General features: G+C 55.9%; 1 protein-coding gene across 1 annotated transcript; it reads right to left on the bottom strand.

Annotated features, from left to right (window-relative positions):
- Positions 1-86: 86 nt before the first annotated feature.
- C1H1orf167 (chromosome 1 C1orf167 homolog) lies at positions 87-17,020 on the bottom strand. The gene is given in 18 exon segments (XM_065900269.1): positions 87-220; positions 687-785; positions 1,093-1,158; positions 1,161-1,227; positions 1,488-1,604; positions 2,061-2,070; positions 4,029-4,183; positions 4,287-4,461; positions 6,091-6,277; positions 6,788-6,898; positions 6,901-6,962; positions 9,075-9,151; positions 12,691-12,846; positions 14,044-14,251; positions 14,663-14,706; positions 14,919-15,940; positions 15,943-16,290; positions 16,945-17,020. Coding segments are annotated over 18 exon segments (3,114 nt in total).
- Positions 17,021-19,214: the final 2,194 nt, after the last annotated feature.

Here is a 19,214-nt window from a genome sequence, read left to right as displayed (position 1 = left end):
AGCTCTTGGCCTGAGCGCCTTGTGCCTGAGCCTGTACTCCTCAGGTGGGTGGGGCTCCGATCTGCTTTCCTTTCCAGGGGAACGGGTCACAGCTGCTGCTGGGCCCCCTGCTTCACCCCAAGTCCACCAAGCACAGGGGCTCTGGTGGCTTCCTGCCTGCTCCGAGGCCTCCCACTGCTGCTGGCTCTGCCCCTCAGGCCCCTGGCTGCCAGACGCTGGCCTGGAATCGGGGAGCAGGAAGCTCTTTGGCTCCCTCCTGGGTGTGTGCTGTCAGTGCTGGAGGAACTCCGGGGCCCAGCTCCTTCTGCCCCCGAGGGAAGAGGAGGCCCTTCCCTCTGCCCCGGGCCAGACGCACAGGCCTGCGATCAGGGAAGCTGGGTTCTGAGTGCACATCAGGGGGTGGCGCTCAGCGACCCACACCCAACACAGACGGTGTGAGTGGCAGCTGTGCCACAGGCCAAGCCCGTCCCCGGACCAGCGACGGCCACGACTGTGCTCAGCACGCGGTCACCAGCTGGATTAAGGGCTCTGGAATCCAGGCTGCTCTCTCTAACTGAACTGACCCCTCCCCTGAAAAAGAAGGGGTTCTGGGGCACCAAGCAGGGAGGGCCGCAGCTCAGGAATGCAGGCGTGGCACGGCTAGGAAGGGCCTGCTGGGGGGCAGGGCCACCCCCCTCCCCCAGTACCTGGGAATGGACCCAGCCGTCTTGCTGCTGTAATCGCTGAGACACCTGCAGCCGCAGGGCCCACCGTCGCCAGGCCCGCCTCAGGTGCCACTGCCTGAGCTATGGGGACAGTCACGAGGAGGCCTTGAGCTGGGCCCACCACTGTCCCCGGCCCGGCAGCCCCCAGCCCCTCTGCTGCCTCTCCCTGCCTGCAACTCTGCAGCACCAGGAGGAAGGGGATGTGACGAGGAGGTGTCATCTGAGATGTGTTAACAATGCAGATTCCTGCACCTGTTCCCAAGGTTTCAGCCTTGGTAGGTCCAAAGGCCTGAACTTACTTTCAGAGACTGCGTTTCCAGGGGTTAGGGCTGGGAATGGGACGTGATGGGAGGTCAGCGTGAGGGTGGGGAGGGGCCACCCCACTCGCCAGCGTCGGCGTCAGCTACTCCGTCCCCTGAGCGGCTACCCAGCGCTGCCATGCAGCTGCCCGGGCCTGGCCTGCAGGGAACCCCGGAGCCGGCGAAGCAGTGCCTCAAGGCGCCAGCGCTGCAGGTACTTCCTCCTGAGGGCAGAGGCCCTGGTGTGTGTCCTGACAGCAAAGGGCATCACGACCCCTTCATGGCCAGGAAAGAGGGCAGAGCCACGGGCCTAGGCCTGGTCTGCAGAATCCTGCGGGACGAGCACCGGCCAGAGAGGGCCCAGGTCAGGCAAGCCACTCAGCCCAGCCCACACCCTCAGCCCTCCCTCTCCACCCCTGCTCTCAGCCCTCCCTCTCCACGCACACACTGTGCTCCCACCCCAGACACCTTTGCTCGGCCTCACCTTTGCCCTCGAGGTCTTTGGTCTCAGAGCTGGGTCCCCTTCTGGCCCCGTAGGGCGCTGGCCCTCGCCCCAGCAGCTGGAACTGGGAGGCAGGGCCGAGGGGAGGCTCTCTGTCACCTGGCAAAGGGGCGTCAGAAGAGGTTAACACATCATTCAGGGGAGTAAGCTCTCCCCCTGGTATTTCTGGAAGCTGAGCCCTAGGAAGAGAGTTAACAAGAAATGGTGTTGAGCCTGTGTCCCTGCTGCCACCACCTCTGCCCAAGTCTCCTGCAAAGGCTTGGGCTGTGACCCCAAAGGGTGGGCCAGGAGAAATTGTAATTGTTTTCTCAAAATTGTGAAATATTCCAGAAGAGGAGATGGGTGGGGAAAAACAGTAAATACATAAGACAGATTCGCCAAGAGTTCAAAGCTGATTTCCAGGCCCGTGAGGGCTGGTGACGGTCTCATCCCTGCACTTCAGACATTGTTTATTCCCCGAGGGAGTCCGGGACGTTTCTCTCTGCTTTCTCTGTCCACTGGGGCTGTGGTGCTTGGTTGGGCTGGGCAGGCCAGGCCCTGTGGCCTGTGGCCTACAGCTGCGGGCCTGAGGGAACAAAGAGGAAACCCTGAACCAATGGGCTTGGACGTCTAGGGGCCCAAGTGACCTGGCAGGACTCCTTTCCCAATCAGTAACAGGGCCTCCTATTTGTGTGCACACAAGTGGGACGGATTCTCCCGCGAGCCCTGAGGCTCCCAGAGGAGACAGGAAAGGCCCGAGAGTAGTATGGCCATCAGTACAGGCCACTGCCTCTTTCCCCATACTCCCACATGGCTCGAGACTCAGGAAGGCGAGTGGACCAAAAATGGCTACCAATCAGAGCTTACCTGTGCCAGGTACACCCTGTGAGGTGGGCATTACTCTCCCCACTCAGCCTCATAAAGTCAAATTACTTGTCTGAGGCCTCACCTCTACGGAGTGGTCTGACTCCAGGGCCCGAGCCCCCAGCGACTGCACTATATGGACACCAGGGGCTCTCTAAGGGAGTCTGTGCCACCGTGAGGTGGCATAAAACCCGCCCCCGTCGTTAGGTGAGGACTGCCTGGGTGCGCGTGTGCGTGTGGTAGAAAGGGGGGGGCCTGGAATTCAGCCCCTTAGTTACCATTTACCATTCCTGACATTTACTTTGTTTCTACAAGTCTCAGTTTCTCCATCAGTAAACGGGATCCCTGCCTGCCTTTGCTGACAGAAATGAAATGGAAGTGTTTATAAACATACTCTGAAAATAAAATTCTCTTGAAACACAGATCTAGAAATAAAATACCCTGAGACCCCAGAATCTGCTGTCGCCATAGCCCCACATAGGTAAATATGTGGATTCTGCAAATAACCAAAGCCAGTCCGTTTCAATTCCATTGAAAACAAACCACTTTCATCTTTTTTTCTTAGAAACTTTTCTAGAGTCTATGACATGTTTTGTGGCATCCTGAAACAGGATTCTTGGTGGTACCAGTTCATCTTGAGGAACACTCTGCGGCCTGCCAGTAACTCTGGGGCTATGTGTCCTGCAATGACACGTCCCTAGACCGCCATGCAGCGTCACTCTTTGTGCCCGGGTTTCCTTGTGGCCTCTTCCCTCGTGCTAGGCCACCCAGCTCTTTGTCACCCTTTGCAGGTATCAGAACTAATGCTTCTGGTCTGGCACTTATCTTTGGGTAGAGAGAGTCATGAAAGAATATTTTTTCATTTATATTTTCTGGGTTTTCTATAATGAGCATGTTTCATTTTCTAATAAAAAAAAAAATGACAAAAAATTGCTACTGACCCCAATTACCTCTTTTGATCCTAGACTGTACCATGACTTATAATGAGTTTAGGCGTCTGTCTCCCTAACAGATGCGACCCAGGGTGCTTCTTTGTAGCAGACCAGCACTGGGCTGGCACTCAGTGGGTGCTCAGTAAGTGCTGATGGACCTGTAATTGGCTGACTGCCCGGCCAGGAGGCTGTTGAGAACCCATAGGGGTGGTGTCCACAAGGCCGCTGGGGTCCTGGAAAAGCGTGCAACCACCCTCACCATCGGGGCTGAATCAAGCTGACTCTGAGGCCAGTGGCCCCGAGGGGTTCCCCGGAGCTGGGGACAGAGGCCTTCGTCTCAGGGGTTCTTTGTTCTGAGTGGCCGGGGATCAGAGTGGATGTGATCTCAGGCTCTAAGTCAGATAGACCTGGGTAAGCTGGTCACTTGACCACTCTGGGCCTCAGCTTTCCCTTCTGTAAAATGGGGATATGTCACATCGTGTTCTGGGGATGAAACGTGACAAAGCACATAAAGGGCTTAGCACGTGGGAAGCATCCCCTAACTGGGAGCTATTATTACCGTGCCTTGTGGACCCCTTTCTCGTGGGGCTGCTGGAGTTAAAATTCCATTCTCAACTAAAGCCTGAGGGCTCTGGGAAGTGAATTTAAATAAGCCCAGCTTAATCCCTGGTGGCCAGGATTGATGGGAAACAGTAAATCCAAGGGTGGTGGGCAGCATGGCTCACCCGTCCTGGGGAGGGGTCCCTACCGCCGCTGAAGGGTGTGCTGGTGCCGCCTTGCCGCGCCCCGGGACTGCTGGGCCTGCGCCTGCCAGAGCAGGAGGTGCTGCCCCTGCTGCCGCCGCCCAGCTGCCCACATAAGCTCACCCGGAACGCCTCCAGGAGGGCGGGGGCCCGGGGAAGCCTGGGGAAGGAGGTGTGGAGTCCTGGGTGCCCCGGGCGCTGCCACCCCCGTCCCCCCTCCCCTCCCCTCCCCTTCCCAGCCCTCCCCACCCTCTCCCCCTCACCTGCTCCAGGGAGCTGCGGGGTGTCCTGCGGCCTGGCAGGGCCTCCCCTCCCAGGACGCCGCCCAGAACCGCTGGGGCCAAGGTGGTCCTGGCGCTGCCCGGATCCCGTGCCCTCAGGCGCCAACCCCTCAGGCTGTGACGCAGCGCCCGCTGCTGCACGCCCTCGAAGAAGGAGCTACTGGAGGCGGCAAGTGAGTGCCGGGGCCCCCAGTCACCCCTAGCTGGGGGTGCTGGAAGGGTGCCACCGTGAGTCAAACGCTGGGCCAGAGCTGGGCAACCCCACCTCCCACACGGGCCACCCACTAGGACCACTGGGGGCTCTAAGAAATACCGATGCTCACTGGGGTTCCAGCCCAGGAGATACTGAAGTAATGGTCTGGGTGCGGCTTGGGCTTCCCAACTTTTCCAAAGCCCCCAGGGTGACCCCCCGTGAGCAGCTGAGGCTGAGACCACAGCTCTACTTGCCCTGATCACCTGGTTGATCCTCGCCACACTACCTGGGTGCGTGGGGGCCACACAGTTGATGGGGAGTAGAGCCGAGCCCAGGCCCAGGGACCCAGGACTCAAGAGCCCACACCAGTATTTCTGCCTCCACTCGGTTATAAAGGTAGGGAAACTGAGGCCTGGGGGAAGGTCACTTCCCCAAACTCCAAACAGCAGCAGACCTGGGATCCAAGCACTCATCTCAGGCTACAGGGCAGCCTCAGATATGTTGCAGGGAGATATGGACTGTGACCCGGTACCCAAAGGCCAGAGGATAGACTGGGGGAGGGAGGGCTACACTCTGAAGGATCATGGTGAACTGAGTTTCCTTAGAGTTCCAGGGACGCATTAAAAGAGACTGAGGGTCCAAGTGGACCAAGTGGGTGTGGGGCTGATGGATGCCAGGTGTATAGCTTTTTTTGGTTTGCTTTTATTTTTTTCTTGTTTTGTTCTTTTTTGTTTGTTACTTTGGGTTGTTTGTTTGTTTGTTTACAACCCCTTGTGTCGAGGGCTGACTTTCAATAGATCGCAGTGTGGGAGCTCCTCTGCTAGGTGCATAGCTTTTAAGGACAGAATTCTTAACCCTGCAGCTGCTAGGTTACATTCCCGCTGACATTCTGTCAGTGAAGCTGGCCCCTCCTGACCTCTACTGGCTCTCTCACCCATAACCATCAGCCTGGGCTCTGAGTCCCAGCATCCCATCTTGTATAAAAGCATCACAAGAAGGTCTCACTATAGGGACCTTCTTGCTCCTGATTCAGTGTGATTTAGAGCAAGCTGCTTGACCCCTCTGAGCCTCAGTTTCTCCAGCTGTGTAATAAGGCAAATGGGGGCAGGGGAAAAAGTGGCTCCTTCACTGATTCATTTACGGTATTTGTTCTGTGCCTTCCGCAGCCTGGGCATCTGCAAGACGCTGGGAGACAGCGGTGAGGAGACAGACACGGTTCCCGCCACCAGGGGGCTCCCACTTAGCCAGGAGATGGGTGAGAGGTGGGTCCAGATTCTGGGGAGGGAGACGAGCTTTAAACCAACCTCCCCATCAGGTTCCAGCCACCTTGGCAGGACTCTGTGTCTGTGCCCCGACCACTCCCTGTTCCCCACAGCTCTGTGCTCAATCACTGACTCAGCGTCCCTAGGCTACCACCCCCGGCCCCATGCCTGCTGGGCACCACAGGGTGCCAGGCCCCATGCTGGGGCCACAGAGAGGAGCAGGATGTGGCCCATTCCCTATGGGACACTCCATCCAGTGCTGAGGACTGCTCACCTTCCCACCCCATGTCCTCCAGGCCCAACCCCAGGTCACGAATTCACGGACACCTGCTCCGCCCACTGGCGCTGGGAGAGCTGCGTCCTCCAGAGCAGCAGCGCCCGGTGGAGGGCCAGCTTCCGGCCGGCCTCCTGCAGGGAGCCCCGGCCTTGCTCCTGGGGCAGCGCCTGGGCCTGGGCCACCACCACCAGGCCGTGGGCTGCGGCCCCCCCAGGGGCTGAGCTGAGGAGGGCCATGTTCCCTGAGAAGCAGACAAGAGATGAATCAGTGACCACCCCACCCTCTGCTCAAAGCCATTGGTGGACGCTGCCTCAGGCCCCTTAGGACCTCTCCCCTCGTGGCTACTGCCCCCTCCCACCACCCCCAAACCCTCCCCACGGGGGCACCTGGAAGATCCCATCTTCCTCTGTCACGTTTTGGTCGGTCAGGGGCAGGAGTTGTACATCCCCCTAAGACCAGAAGCTTCCCAGAAGCAGGGGCTACATCTCTTCCAGGTGGAAGATTGAACAGGTCTCTCGCCTAGAGGAGCTCATGAGGGAGGTCAGGATGGGGCCCACCAAAGCCTGCTGCTCCAGGGACCCCTCCGGACCCTCCCAGGCCTGCCAGGCTGCATCCCCGAGAAAACTCCCGATCCCATCACCTCCCACCACGAGCATCCATAAATCAACTGGGCGACTGCAGAAGGAGCTTAAGTGATGCTATTTGCTGGAGTGGGAGAGAGAGGGAGCCCCTTGGCCCACCACTTGCTCACCTGCCTCCCGCCAACAAAGGGGCAGCTGGGTCACCTTCGCCCCATCTGAGGCCTGGAGCTGCTTCGTCTGCACCCACCGCTGCAGGCACATCCTCAGGGTCCCTGCCCGTGGTTGGCCATGGGGTCCCGGTACCGGGTCCCTCTTTGCGCGAACCGCTGCCAGGCCCCAAAGCACCTGGAGAGCCAAGAGAAGGTGCCGGTGCTCATTGTAATGCCTGCAGCTACAGCCTCCTGCCATGTGCCAGACACACCACTGAGGCCTTGGGCAAGCCACTCACCTCTCTGAGCCTCAGCTTTCTTGTCTGTAAAATGGGGCTGCTGTGGGATGGTGCAGCATGCCATCTGCTCAGGCCACACCGTCACTTCTGGGTGCCCGGATGGCCTCAGCAGCCTCCTGCCTGCCCTCCTGCATCCACTGTTGCCCCCGCCCCTCCAGTCAGTGGCTACACAGTAACCAGAGTGGTATTTTTCACATCTCAAATCAAATTATCTTACTCTCTTGCTAAAACACGCCAGCAGCAGTCCCCTTGCTCTGATGATCAAATTTCGACTCCTCCCCACTGACAACAAGGCACTGTCTGCATGGTCTGTCCCCCACCCACCATTACACACCTTTCCAACTTCATCTCAAAGCACCCCAGTCCCCAACCCCATACTAGCAGGGCTCCGACTGGACTGCCGTTCTTTGCATTTTCCATGTTCCTCTCCCTGTCAGAGGTCTTTGCACATGCTGTTCCATTCCCTCTGCCTGGCACTCCTGTCTGCTGTCCCTCCACCAGTCAGCCATGCACCCTTCCCATCTCTGCTGAACCCTGGTTGAGGTCAGCTCCCTTTGTCAAAAGTTCTCATAGAAAACTCTATTGGGGACTTCCCTGGTGGTGCAGTAGTTAAGAATCCGCCTACCAATGCAGAGAACACGGGTTCAATCCCTGGTCCGGGAAGATCCCACATGCCGCGGAGCAACTAAGCCTGCGAGCTGCAACTACTGAGCCCTTGTACCACAACTACTGAAGCCCGCGCGCCTAGAGCCTGCGCTCCGCAGCAAAGAGAAGCCACTGCAATGAGAAGCCCGTGCACCACAACAAAGAGTAGCCCTCACTCGCTGCAGCTAGGGAAAGCCCGCGCGCAGCAACGAAGACCCAACGCAGACAATAAATAAATAAATAAATTTATGAAAAAGAAAACTCTATCGGGGGATGCAATCAGCAAAATGCAGACAGTAGGAAACTCTACCTGACAAGCAGCCTGGTTTCTTCAACAGATAACTTGCAAGGAAACAAAGAAACAAACAAAAACAACAGAGGGGAGTCCCTAGATTAAAAAGAGCTTAAGGACCCCTCAACCAATGACAGCATGTGGGCCTTATTTAGATCCCAATACAAACAAACTATAACAACAGGGACTTCCCTGGTGGTCCAGTGGGTAATACTGCGTGCTCCCAATGCAGGGTGCCTGGGTTCGATCCCTGGTTGGGGAACTAGATCCCGCAACTAAGAGTCTGCATGCCACAACAAAGATCCCACGTGCCGCAACTAACAGCACAGCCAAGATAAATAAATAAATACCCAAACCAAAAACAAAAAACTATAACAACATATTTGCTTGTAAAACAATTGGAAATTTGAATGCTGACCAGATATTTGTTGGTATTAAGGAATTATTCATTTTTTAGGTGTGATCCTGGCATGGTGGTTCTGTTGTTTAAAAGACACTTTATGTTTTAGAGATGCTACAGAAATATTTACAGATGAAATGGTAGGATGCATGGGATTTGCCTCAAAATTATGTAGTGGGGGAAGTAGCCAGGGTACGGATTAAACAAATTTTCTCAGGAGGTGATTTTCATGAAACTGGATGATGGGTACACTGAGGTTGATTATCCTATTTTCCCTACTTTTATGTAAGATTAAAAGTCCCATAATAAAATAGTTAACAAGGAAAAAAACAACTTCATGTAGATCTGTGTTTCTTCCCTTCACAACACTTAACTTTGGTGGTATTCACACACACACACCCTTTGTGATTGTTAATTTCCTGCCTGTCTCCGCACTGGGCCATGGGTTCCATGAGGGCCAGTGACAGCGGGCATTAAGCTTTGCTTATAACTAAATCCCAGCCTCTGGGCAGTGTCTGCCAGGTCTTAGCATCTCAGTAAATGGCACATGTATTCATTTCTTATTTTCATCATTTCAACACTAGGAGTCAAGAATTGACTTAAAGTACATCTCCCAGCTGCATCTCACCCTCTGCCTCAGGGGAGGCGGTCCCCATTTCCACTTCCCCCTACCTGCAGAGCCAGGCCCTCTGGCACTGGGTGTCCAGTGGGGACACCCAGGCCGCATCTGCAGCAGGAGAGCACCATGCCTGGGGGGGGCGTCTCCATCCTCTGAGCCCTCAGCACGGCCCCGGAGGCCTCTCCCTGGACCCCCTTCTCCTGCCTGGCCCATTCCTTCTGATGGCACCACAGGAGGAAGACTACAGGGAACGAAGAGAGGGGGAAGAGAGAGTGAAGGGAGGGGAAGTCAGGGCCAGGAGGGACCACTGACTCCTGGGACCCCAGGCCATGTGGCCTCCGGCCAATCCCTCTCCATCTCTGGGCCTCAGTTTCCCCACGAGTGAGTCATGTCTAAGGACTTGCCAATTCTAACACTCAAGCTTCTGTCCGGCCTGTACCAGCGTCCATGGCACACAAATGCAGGATGCGCGCCTCTCATACTCTGTGTCTTTGAGCTGGTCACTTCATGTCTCTGTGCCTCAGTTCCCCATCAGTAAAATGGGCACAATGCCTTGCTGAGGTCACCACGAGAGAATCAAATGAGATCTTGTCTGGGAAGTTGCCAGAGTAGATACTTGATAAGCACTCATTCACTCACTGAGGACTCCCTGCCCGGCCTGGCTCCGTCTCCCCCGTTTCTCAGCGCCCCACATCTTACCAGCCTGCAGGGTCTGGACTCCCCTGTCTCCTCCTTCTGGCCTCGGCCCAGAACACAACGGAATCGCTGTGCTCCCGCCTCCTCCCTCCGACTCCTTGGACTGAGAGTAAAATTGCCCAGAGAGAAACTGATGCCCAGGCAGAGGGAGGGCACCTAGTCCCAACCCATCCACCCAAGTCCTGCAGTGCCATCTGCCTGCAGGAGCAAAGGTGCACTGAGCCACCCCCTGTTCTGTTCCAGACAGTACGTTCTACTCCTGATTATGTAAGTGATCTGGGGGGAGGGTTCTGCTTTTGCTGAATTCTCGAAAAAACTATTAGGATTTTTTACAGCACACATGCATTAAAATAAATATTACTTAAATAATTATTTTAAACACATTTGTTTCATTTAGAAATAGGAACAAAAACAATACATCACTGGAATGGAAAATGGAGGAAAAGAAAATAACCACCTTTAATCTCACCGCTCCAGAGATGACCACCATTTTAGCATTTTTTTGGGGAGGGGGATGGGAGATGACATTTATTTATTTATTTGTATTTTTAATAGTGGTAAAATACACGTAATATAAAATTTACCATGTTAACCATTTTTTTAAAGGAATACTGATATGATTATTGTGACTTTCTTTTTTTAACTTTTTGAATTTTTTTATACATCTTTATTGGGGTATAATTGCTTTACAATGTTGTGTTAGTTTCTGTTGTACAACAAAGTCAATCAGTTATATGTATACCTATATCCCCATATCCCCTCCCTCTTTTTTTTTTTGCGGTTCGCGGGCCTCTCACTGCTGTGACCTCTCACGTTGCGGAGCACAGGCTCTGGACGCACAGGCTCAGCGGCCATGGCTCACGGGCCCAGTGGCTCCGCGGCATGTGGGATCCTCCCGGACCGGGGCACGAACCCGTGTCCCCTGCATCGGCAGGCAGACTCTCAACCACTGAGCCACCAGGGAAGCCCTCCCCTCCCTCTTGAGCCTCCCTCCCGCCCCTCCAGGTCATCACAAAGCATCAAGCTGCTCTCGCTGTGCTATGCAGCAGCTTCCCACTAGCTATCTGTTCTACATTTGGTAGTGTATATATGGCAGTGCCACGCTCTCACTACATCTCAGCCTCCCCTTCCCCCACTGTGTCAAGTCCGTTCTCTACATATACGTCTTTATTTCTGCCCTGTGACTAGGTCCATCAGTACCATTTTTCTAGATTCCACATATATGCGTTAGCAGACGGTATTTGTTTTTCTCTTTCTGACTTACTTCACTCTGTATGACACACTCTAAATCCATCCACCTCATTACAAATAACTCAGTTTTGTTCCTTTTTGTGGCTAATACTTACTCCATTGTATATATGTGCCACATCTTCTTTATCCATTCATCTGTTAATGGACATTTAGGTTGCTTCCATGTCCTGGCTATTGTAAATAGTGCTGCAATGAACATTGTGGTACATGACTCTTTTTTTTTTTTTTTTAATTTATTTTTGGCTGAGTTGGGTCTTTGTTGGTGCACGCAGGCTTTCTCTGGTTGCAGCGAGCAGGGGCTACTCTGTTGCAGTGTGTGGGCTTCTCATTGCGGTGGCTTCTCTTGTTGTGGAGCATGGGCTCTAGGTGCCTGGGCTTCAGGAGTTGTGGCTCACGGGCTCTGGAGCGCAGGCTCAGTAGTTGTGGCACATGGGCTTAGTTGCTCCGCGACATGTGGGATCTTCCCAGACCAGGGATCGAACCCATGTCCCTTTCATTGGCAGGTGGATTCTTAACCACTCTACCACCATGGAAGCCTCAAATGACTCTTTCTGAATTACGATTTTCTCCGGGTATATGCCCAGTAGTGGGATTGCTGGGTTATATGGTAGTTGTATTTTTAGATTTTTAAGGAACCTCCATACTGTTCTCCATAGTGGCTGTATCAATTTACATTCCCACCAACAGTGCAAGAGGGTTCCCTTTTCTCCACACCCTCTCCAGCATTTGTTGTTTGTAGATTTTCTGAGGATACCCATTCTAACCCATTTTTAAATTAATTAATTTATTTATTTTTGGCTGTGTTGGGTCTTGGTTGCTGCGCACGGGCTTTCTCTAGTTGCAGTGAGCAGGGGCTACTCTTTGCTGAGGTGCGTGGGCTTCTCGTTGTAGTGGCTTCTCTTGCTGAGGGGCACTTGGGCTTCAGCAGTTGTGGCACTCGGGCTCAGTAGTTGTGGCGCACGGGCTTAGTTGCTCCGCAGCATGTGGGATCCTCCTGGACCAGGGCTTGAACCCGTGTCCCCTGCATTGGCAGGCAGACTCCCAGCCACTGCACCACCAGGCAAGTCCCCATCTTAACCATTTTTAAGTGAGCAGTTCAGTGGTATTAAGTAATTCACATTGCTATGCAACATTTTAGTATTTTCGCTTCTGGTTTTCTTTTCTATGCACCGTTTTACGTTCATAGGAAAAAATATTTTAGGTACTATTTTTGTATTCTCTTTTTGTTTTTCATTGAACATTGCCATAACCCTTTTCCTTCTCATTAAAAATTCTATGCAAATACCCATAAACCTACTTCCAAGAAGGGGAATAATATACATAAGGAGGGAGGTGAAACTTTCAAATTGATTGAAATACTTCCATCTATCTCGAATGTTTTTTCAAATCAAACATGCATTACTGTTATGATTAGAAAGAACACCAGTAAAGCTACCGAAACAAAAAATAAAGAAAAAAAGAGTGGGGAGGAATTTAAAACATCTCAGTAAGCATCATATTGAACTGTTGCTAAATGTTAAACTACAATTTTCTCTCTCGCTGTTGGGTATTAGACTATTTCGAAGTTTTCACGAAGTGTAAATAACGCCGTGATGGACATCCTTTTGCACAAATCTTGGTCCACATGTGCTGGTTTTATCCTCATTCTCTTGTGGGTGAGGGGAAATGGGGGACGAGGAGGGAGGGAAGGCCACTGGCACTGCCCAGGTCACACTGACTGACCTGGGGTGTCCCAGACCACCTGCTTCTCCAGGCGGTGTCCACCACCAGCTTCCTTCCTGAGGGGTCTCGGTCCTGGCCTCCCCCAGAGGATGGGGGTCCTGGCCCAGCCTGGATGTGAAGCCACCCTTTTTTCTGCTGCTGAATCAAGTTTCTCCACTGGGACAAGAGAGAAGAGGAAGAGGGACGTTGGCTGTAGCCTCAAGTGTACCCTGAGCAGCGAGGGTGCGGGGGGGGGGGCAGGCACCAGGAAGGGCGGGGACACGAGTCAGACCTTGTGGTTTTAACCATACCATTAGACTCCCCTGCCTCTTTGGGAATGAATGAATGAATGGAGAGATAGAGCCCAAGAGGCAGGGTTTTCCTTGGGAGACAAAACCTAGAGCTGGGCCCTCCTAAAGCACTTTTCCCAAGGAGGGAAGAACATAGAAGTTCCCTCCTAGCCCTGGCTGGCAAACCACTAGTTAAAAATAACAACCGGGACTTCCCTGGCGGTCCAGTGGTTAAGACTCTGCACTTCCACTGCAGGGGGCATGGGTTCGATCCCTGGTTGGGCAACTAGGATCCCGCATGACACACAGTGAAACCAAACAGAAACAAAAAGCAAAACAAACAAAAAGTAGCAACCACTGAAACGGTAGAGTGCTTGCTATGTGCTAGGCAGGGTTCTGAGTCCCTTATGTTTATTAATTTAACCTCACAACAACCCTGAGAGGTATGTACTATTATGATGCCATTTTTTCTTTAATCAACTTATTTATTTATTTATTTTTGGCTGCGTTGGGTCTTCGTTACTGCACGCAGGCTTTCTCTCTAGTTGCCGCCAGCGGGGGCCACTCTTCATCGCGGTGCACGGGCTTCTCATTGCCTTGGTTTCTCTTGTTGTGGAGCCGGGCTCTAGGTGCACGGGCTTTAGTAGTTGTAGCACGCTCATTCAGTACTTGTGGCTCGCAGGTTCTAGAGCGCAGGTTCAGTAGCTGTGGCGCACGGGCCCAGCTGCTCCACGGCATGTGGGATCCTCCCGGACCAGGGCTCGAACCCGTGTCCCCTGCATTGGCAGGCGGACTCCCAACCACTGCGCCACCAGAGGAGTCCCTATGATCCCATTTTAAAGCTAAAGAGACGAAGGCACAGAGAGGTTAAGTAACTTGCCCAAGCTCAGTGAGAAAATGTGGGGAAAAGAAAAGTGGCGGAGACAGGATTTGAATTCAGGCAGAGCTGGGTAATGTCTGGGCTGACACTGCCTCCCCCCTACTGTCAACACTCAGGAGCAACAACCTGCGCCCCAGGAGAGCCTCCTCCCCAGACACACGGCACTTCGTCATCTCCCCACGGTCCAACCTGGAGGCCCCTAACCTTTTGGAAGGTCCGCGCCAGCAGGGCCTGCGTGTGTCGTCCCCACACCGCCTCCAGCTGGGCCTCCCGGAGCCACAGTGTCCACCGCGGCGCCCGTAGGTCCCTGCGCAACAGCTGCCGGCAGCCCAGCGCCACGGCCGCTGCCATCGCCCGCCGCCTCTGCGCCCAGTGCCGACACGCTCTGAAACATCTGGACAGCCACTGCCGGCTGGGGACAGACCAGGCTGACCAGGGGATGGGCCCAGTCCCCAGTCCCAGGGAGAGCTGGGGGCTCAGCAGCACCCACGTCGCCTTTCCAGCACGGAGGGTGATGCTCCACGCTGCGGCAGGAGAGCTGGCTGGACCCCGGGAGAACTTCCCTCTATGGGCTAGCCTTGGAAATCCCAGACAAGAGGGCTCCTGGGGGCAGGGGAATGAATGCAGGACACCCTCACGGGTTTAGGATTCCCGGGAGCGGCAGCCCCCGCATTCCTGTCCTTGGGGCCTTCCCTCCCCCTGAAATTCTGCAAGGATCTGCCATCCAGGCCTTATCTCCATCAGGCCCGAGTCTGCAGGCAAATGGGAGAGGAGGCGCCCCAGGAGCATGGCCCTGGCTCCCACCCCCAGCCCATGACCTCACCGGCCTATCTCAGAGTCCAGGCTCACAGTGTTTCTGGCTGTGTTCTTGGAAAACAAAGGGACACGACACAGCACTCAGGCCAAGAAGCAAGCAGGACTGGACACCCCCTGCTAAGCCTGCCTGCCCACAGCCTCCCTTTCTGAGGGAGGGTGACAGAGGAGTGACACCCAGCTTGGAGCGAGAATTCCTGGGAGGCAGCCCTCCTCCCCCAGCCCTGAGTCCCCCAGTTCCCATCCCAGACCCCTCTGGCCTCTACCTGCAGGGCACTCCTCACGGGGGCCATGTCTGGCAGACCAGAAGCCGGCCTCTCTTCTTCCCTGCCGACCTGCTCCCGCGGGGTCCTGTCCCCTCCTTCCCGCCCAGGGAGGATGGCCTGGGCTGAACTGGACAAGGCTGAAGAGCAGAGTCTGGCCTCCCTGCTGCCTGCCCCTTGAGGGAGCAGGGGGTCCTCCCTCTGTCCCCTGCCGTATGTAGTCCCTGTGGAGCACTTCTCTCCTCGTCTTACAGGGTGGCCAGGAAGGACCCCTTGCTCAGGGTCAAGGGCAACCCCGGGAAGCATCTCCAAAGTAGTCTCCAGTGATGCAGGCTTGCTGCTTGCCTGAGAGTCTGAGAGACCATCCTGGATTCCTGGTGCTTCCGGGAAACCTGCAGTTTCCCTGAAACCTTGGGAATGTTTCCTCCTCTCATCCCAGGAAGCAAGCACAGGCTGGCTGGGCTGGGGGTGAGCAGGGAGTATCTGGCCAGCTCTGGTCCAGGACTCCTGCTGCACAGGGCCTGGGGGTTCCCAGGGTGCCTGGCACCTGAGACGGACTGCCTCACGCTCCAGGCGTTGCACAGAGGCCAGCAGCTGGTGAATGGCAACTTGGGACGGAGCCCTAGTCCGGCTCTGGGCAGGGGCAGCCAGGTCTTCCAGGATGAGGGGTTCCCCCACGAGCCTGGAGGTCCAGCCCCCCAGGCCACACTGGGATCTGGGGTCCAGCCATGTGTGCCCTTCGAGCGGGCCCAGGCCTGCAGCGGGCCCAATGTCTGGGCAGGGACTATTGGTGGACAGCAGCCGGGACCACCTCGGGCGGGAGGCTGGGGAAGCCAGTGGCCCTCGGGGTAGAGGGCTTCCCCCGGGCATGCTGTGCGACCAGAGGCGACGTCCCCACTCAGCCACGCTCGTCTCCCTGATGCTCAGGTCGCTCTGCTGGACGGCAAACGCCTGGGCTCTTCTTTGGGGCCTCCCGGCCAGGGGCGGCAAGTTGCTCGGCTGTCGGAAGCTTGAGTTGGTCAGCTGCCGGGCGTGTCCCTCAGGGCGAGGCCCAGGCTGGGGCTGGTCAGGTTGCTCTGGACGCGGCAGGGCTCCTGGCACAGCGCTGCTCCCGGGGATGGTGTGGTGGCAGCCCCCCTGCTCTCGGCCTGGCCCACGGGCACCCACCGGCCATGTGTACTGGCCAGGCTCTTCCGGAGTCTCCATTGCTCTAAAAAGAGGACACTTATGTCCTGGGGGAGAACTTGGTGGTCAGTGCTGGGGAGGGACAGGGCGCCACACGGGAGGGAGCCCAGGCTCCAGAGGTCTGCGTCAGCTCTGTCATCCCAGGCGGACCAATGGATGCACCCGGGGGGTCTTGAGCCAGAGCAGCGACCTGGTGACAGTGCAGGGACTCAGAGCAGGGACAGGGCAGGGGCAGGGAGGAGGGCAGAGGGAAGCAGGGAGATAGCTGGGAGGCTGCTGAGGGGTCCCAGGCGAGAGACGATGGGGCTGGCATGGGGGCGGCAGGAGGGTGGAGAGAAGGAGACAGATCAGGTCTGCTGAGAAGGCCTAGAAGAGGGTGAAGGAAAGAGAAGTGTCGCTGATGGCTCCCTGGTATCCAGCTTGAGCAAAGAGGTGCTGGGGCGTCCGCAGCTGGGGTGAAAGCAAGACTCAGCATATCAAACAGCTAAACGTGGGCTGCTCTGGCCCCAAGGTGGTGGCGCTCCCTCCCTGCCGGTCTCCCCAGCCCCCAGGCCATTCTGCAGCCGGGAGACAAGGCCTCTTGGGGGCGGGTGAGATGCCTGGGAGGGCCTGGCAGGTAGTGTGGGCCATGAAAGTTTGTAGATAGGAACTAAAGGTCAGAGAAGTTAAGCACCTTGCCCCACGGTCACACAGCTAGAACACAGAGAAACCGGCAAGTAAATAGGAATCTGCATTTGTCTTTGGGCTACTCCCACTCTTGGCTGAACCAGCTCTGTGGCTTCTGGAAGCCCCGGGAACCTGAGCAGGGGGGTTCCCAGCCCACCAGCGCTGCCAGAAGACCAACCTGTGAGGGGCCCCAGGGGGGTGGCCGGCCTGGGGGGCACATTCTCCTTGTGGCTGGTGTCAGGTCTCAGCTCCATGGGCTCCAGGGCAAAGCCAGGGTGGCAGTGACCTTGGTCCACACCGCAGCCGGTCCTGTTTGATTAGGGGGACTCTGAGGGGTGAGGATAGGGTGCCTGCCTCCTACCCAGCCACGCCCAGCCCTGGTCCCCACTCCCACGCTTCCCCAGCATCCCTGGTTTCCCTGAGGTCCAGTCCCAGCTGTACTGTTCAGGGCCCCTTGGGGTCTCCTCTCCCCAACCCCTGTACCACCCCTTTCCCTTGTAATTTTCTCGTGTCTTCCGGCACCCACTCCTAACACTGATGACAGATCCCTGTGGACCCTGCTTCCCGAGCAGCCCTGTCAGGGGAGGGCTCTTTCTCTCAGACCTCTCGGCAGGAGGGGGGGCCCTCTTTGCTTCCAGTTGCCCCTTCCCGACCATTCTCCCTCTCTCCTCTCTAGAATGCTCTGGTTCGAAGTTCCGGGCAGGCCAGGAAGGAGTCCTCGTCATTTACTCCTTGACGATTTCAGCTCCCAGCTCACTGTCACTTTCTGTAGCACACGCCTAACTTCTGGGTGGTTCCACCCTGCACGTGGGCAATCGCTCCAACTCCTGGTCTGCGAGTCCTTGACCTTCTAACCTCCCACCATCCTGTCCTTCACCCAACCTCAGTCACCTGCTCCCAGGGTCCCCCCAGACTTTGTCATCCTCAGAAACTGCACTCGCCCCATAATTTCAGTTTCAGAGCCCACACCCATCTTTCCAGCTCCCTCCCTCTGGTGCCCCATCCTTCCTTCCATGAGACCCGACCCTCTGCCCCTACCACCCTTCGTCCTCTGACCCACCGGACCCACCGTGATGGCTCTCTCCCGCCTCCTGCAGTTTAACCATCCGGCGTTATAACCATCCCCTTTGCACACCCCCTGGCTCCCTCTCTGCCACTCACGCAGCAAAATCACAACATAGGTTAAAGTGACTAAAGGAAACCCTACAACAGCATGTGGTGGCCTGCTCCGAAATTACCACCTTCAACCTCAAGCGACCCCCAAGGCTGCTGGAGAATCAGACTCTAGTCCCCTCCTCCGCACCCTTAGAAGCTATTTCACACTTTCTCTGCTATCCTCAAGCCTCTGTCGCCTCTTCTCCTCTCACCCCCCTGCAGCAGACCTTGTTCCTGTTTCACCCACCAAAGAGGGCCGTCAGAAATCAACAGCCACAAGTGTCCCCGCTCACCAGCTTCGTGTCCACAGCCTCTCCCGCCCCCTCCCCCATCCTGTGCGGTCCCACCCCCAGCCTGACCCTCCTCTGTGCCCTGGGGGCCATCCCATCGCCCCTGCCCAAGGCCAGCACCCAGGGCCACCACCGGCCTCCGAGGTCCCATTCTGTGAATCAGGAAAAGAACCCTCGATCCCCACAGCTGACTCAGCCCCCCACGCCCACCGGGGCACAGAGCGGGGTGGGGGGTGGGTGGGACACAGGCTATGATGTGTCCGGGCCCTGTCCCTGCTCCCAAAGTCACTTCCCCATCGTCAACACTTCCCCTTGCCTGACGGATTCACTCCCATCAGCACTTCAACAAGCGGTTATTTTTTTCCATCTTTAAAAACAAAAAGCGAGGGCTTCCCTGGTGGCGCAGTGGTTGGGAACCCGCCTGCCAATGCAGGGGACACAGGTTCGAGCCCTGGTCCGGGAAGATCCCACGTGCCGCGGAGCAACTAAGCCCGTGCGCCACAACTACTGAGCCTGTGCTCTCTAGAGCCCATGAGCCACGGCTACTGAGCCCACGCGCCACAACTACTGAAGCCCCTGCACCTAGAGCCCGTGCTCCGCAACAAGAGAGGCCACCGCAATGAGACCCCGCACCGCGGTGAAGAGTGACCCCCGCTCGCCGCAACTAGAGAAAGCACAGCAACGAAGACCCAACGCAACCAAAAATAAATAATAAATAAATTAAAAAAAAAAAAAAAAGCAAAACACCAAAAAAAAACCCCACTCCTCTCTTGAGCTTCCAGGAAGGACTCAGGCCATTTCTCCCCTTCTCATCACCCCCAAATCCCAATTCCTCCCCCACCTCCATCTCTGCTGACCTCAGTGCAGTTGGGCTCCCCTCACCCCAAAGCGCTTTTCCTCCAGGTGATCTCCGCAGTGCCAAGCCTCTGGCTAGTTGTCAGCCTTCAGCTTGTTGCAGGATCTTAGTTCCCTGGCCAGGGATCGAACCTGGGTTCTCGGCAGT

Source organism: Phocoena phocoena, chromosome 1, assembly GCF_963924675.1.
Source record: "Phocoena phocoena chromosome 1, mPhoPho1.1, whole genome shotgun sequence".
Taxonomy (NCBI): domain Eukaryota; kingdom Metazoa; phylum Chordata; class Mammalia; order Artiodactyla; family Phocoenidae; genus Phocoena; species Phocoena phocoena.
The sequence above is the reverse complement of the archived record's forward strand: the minus strand, read 5'-3'. Positions and strand labels throughout refer to the sequence as shown.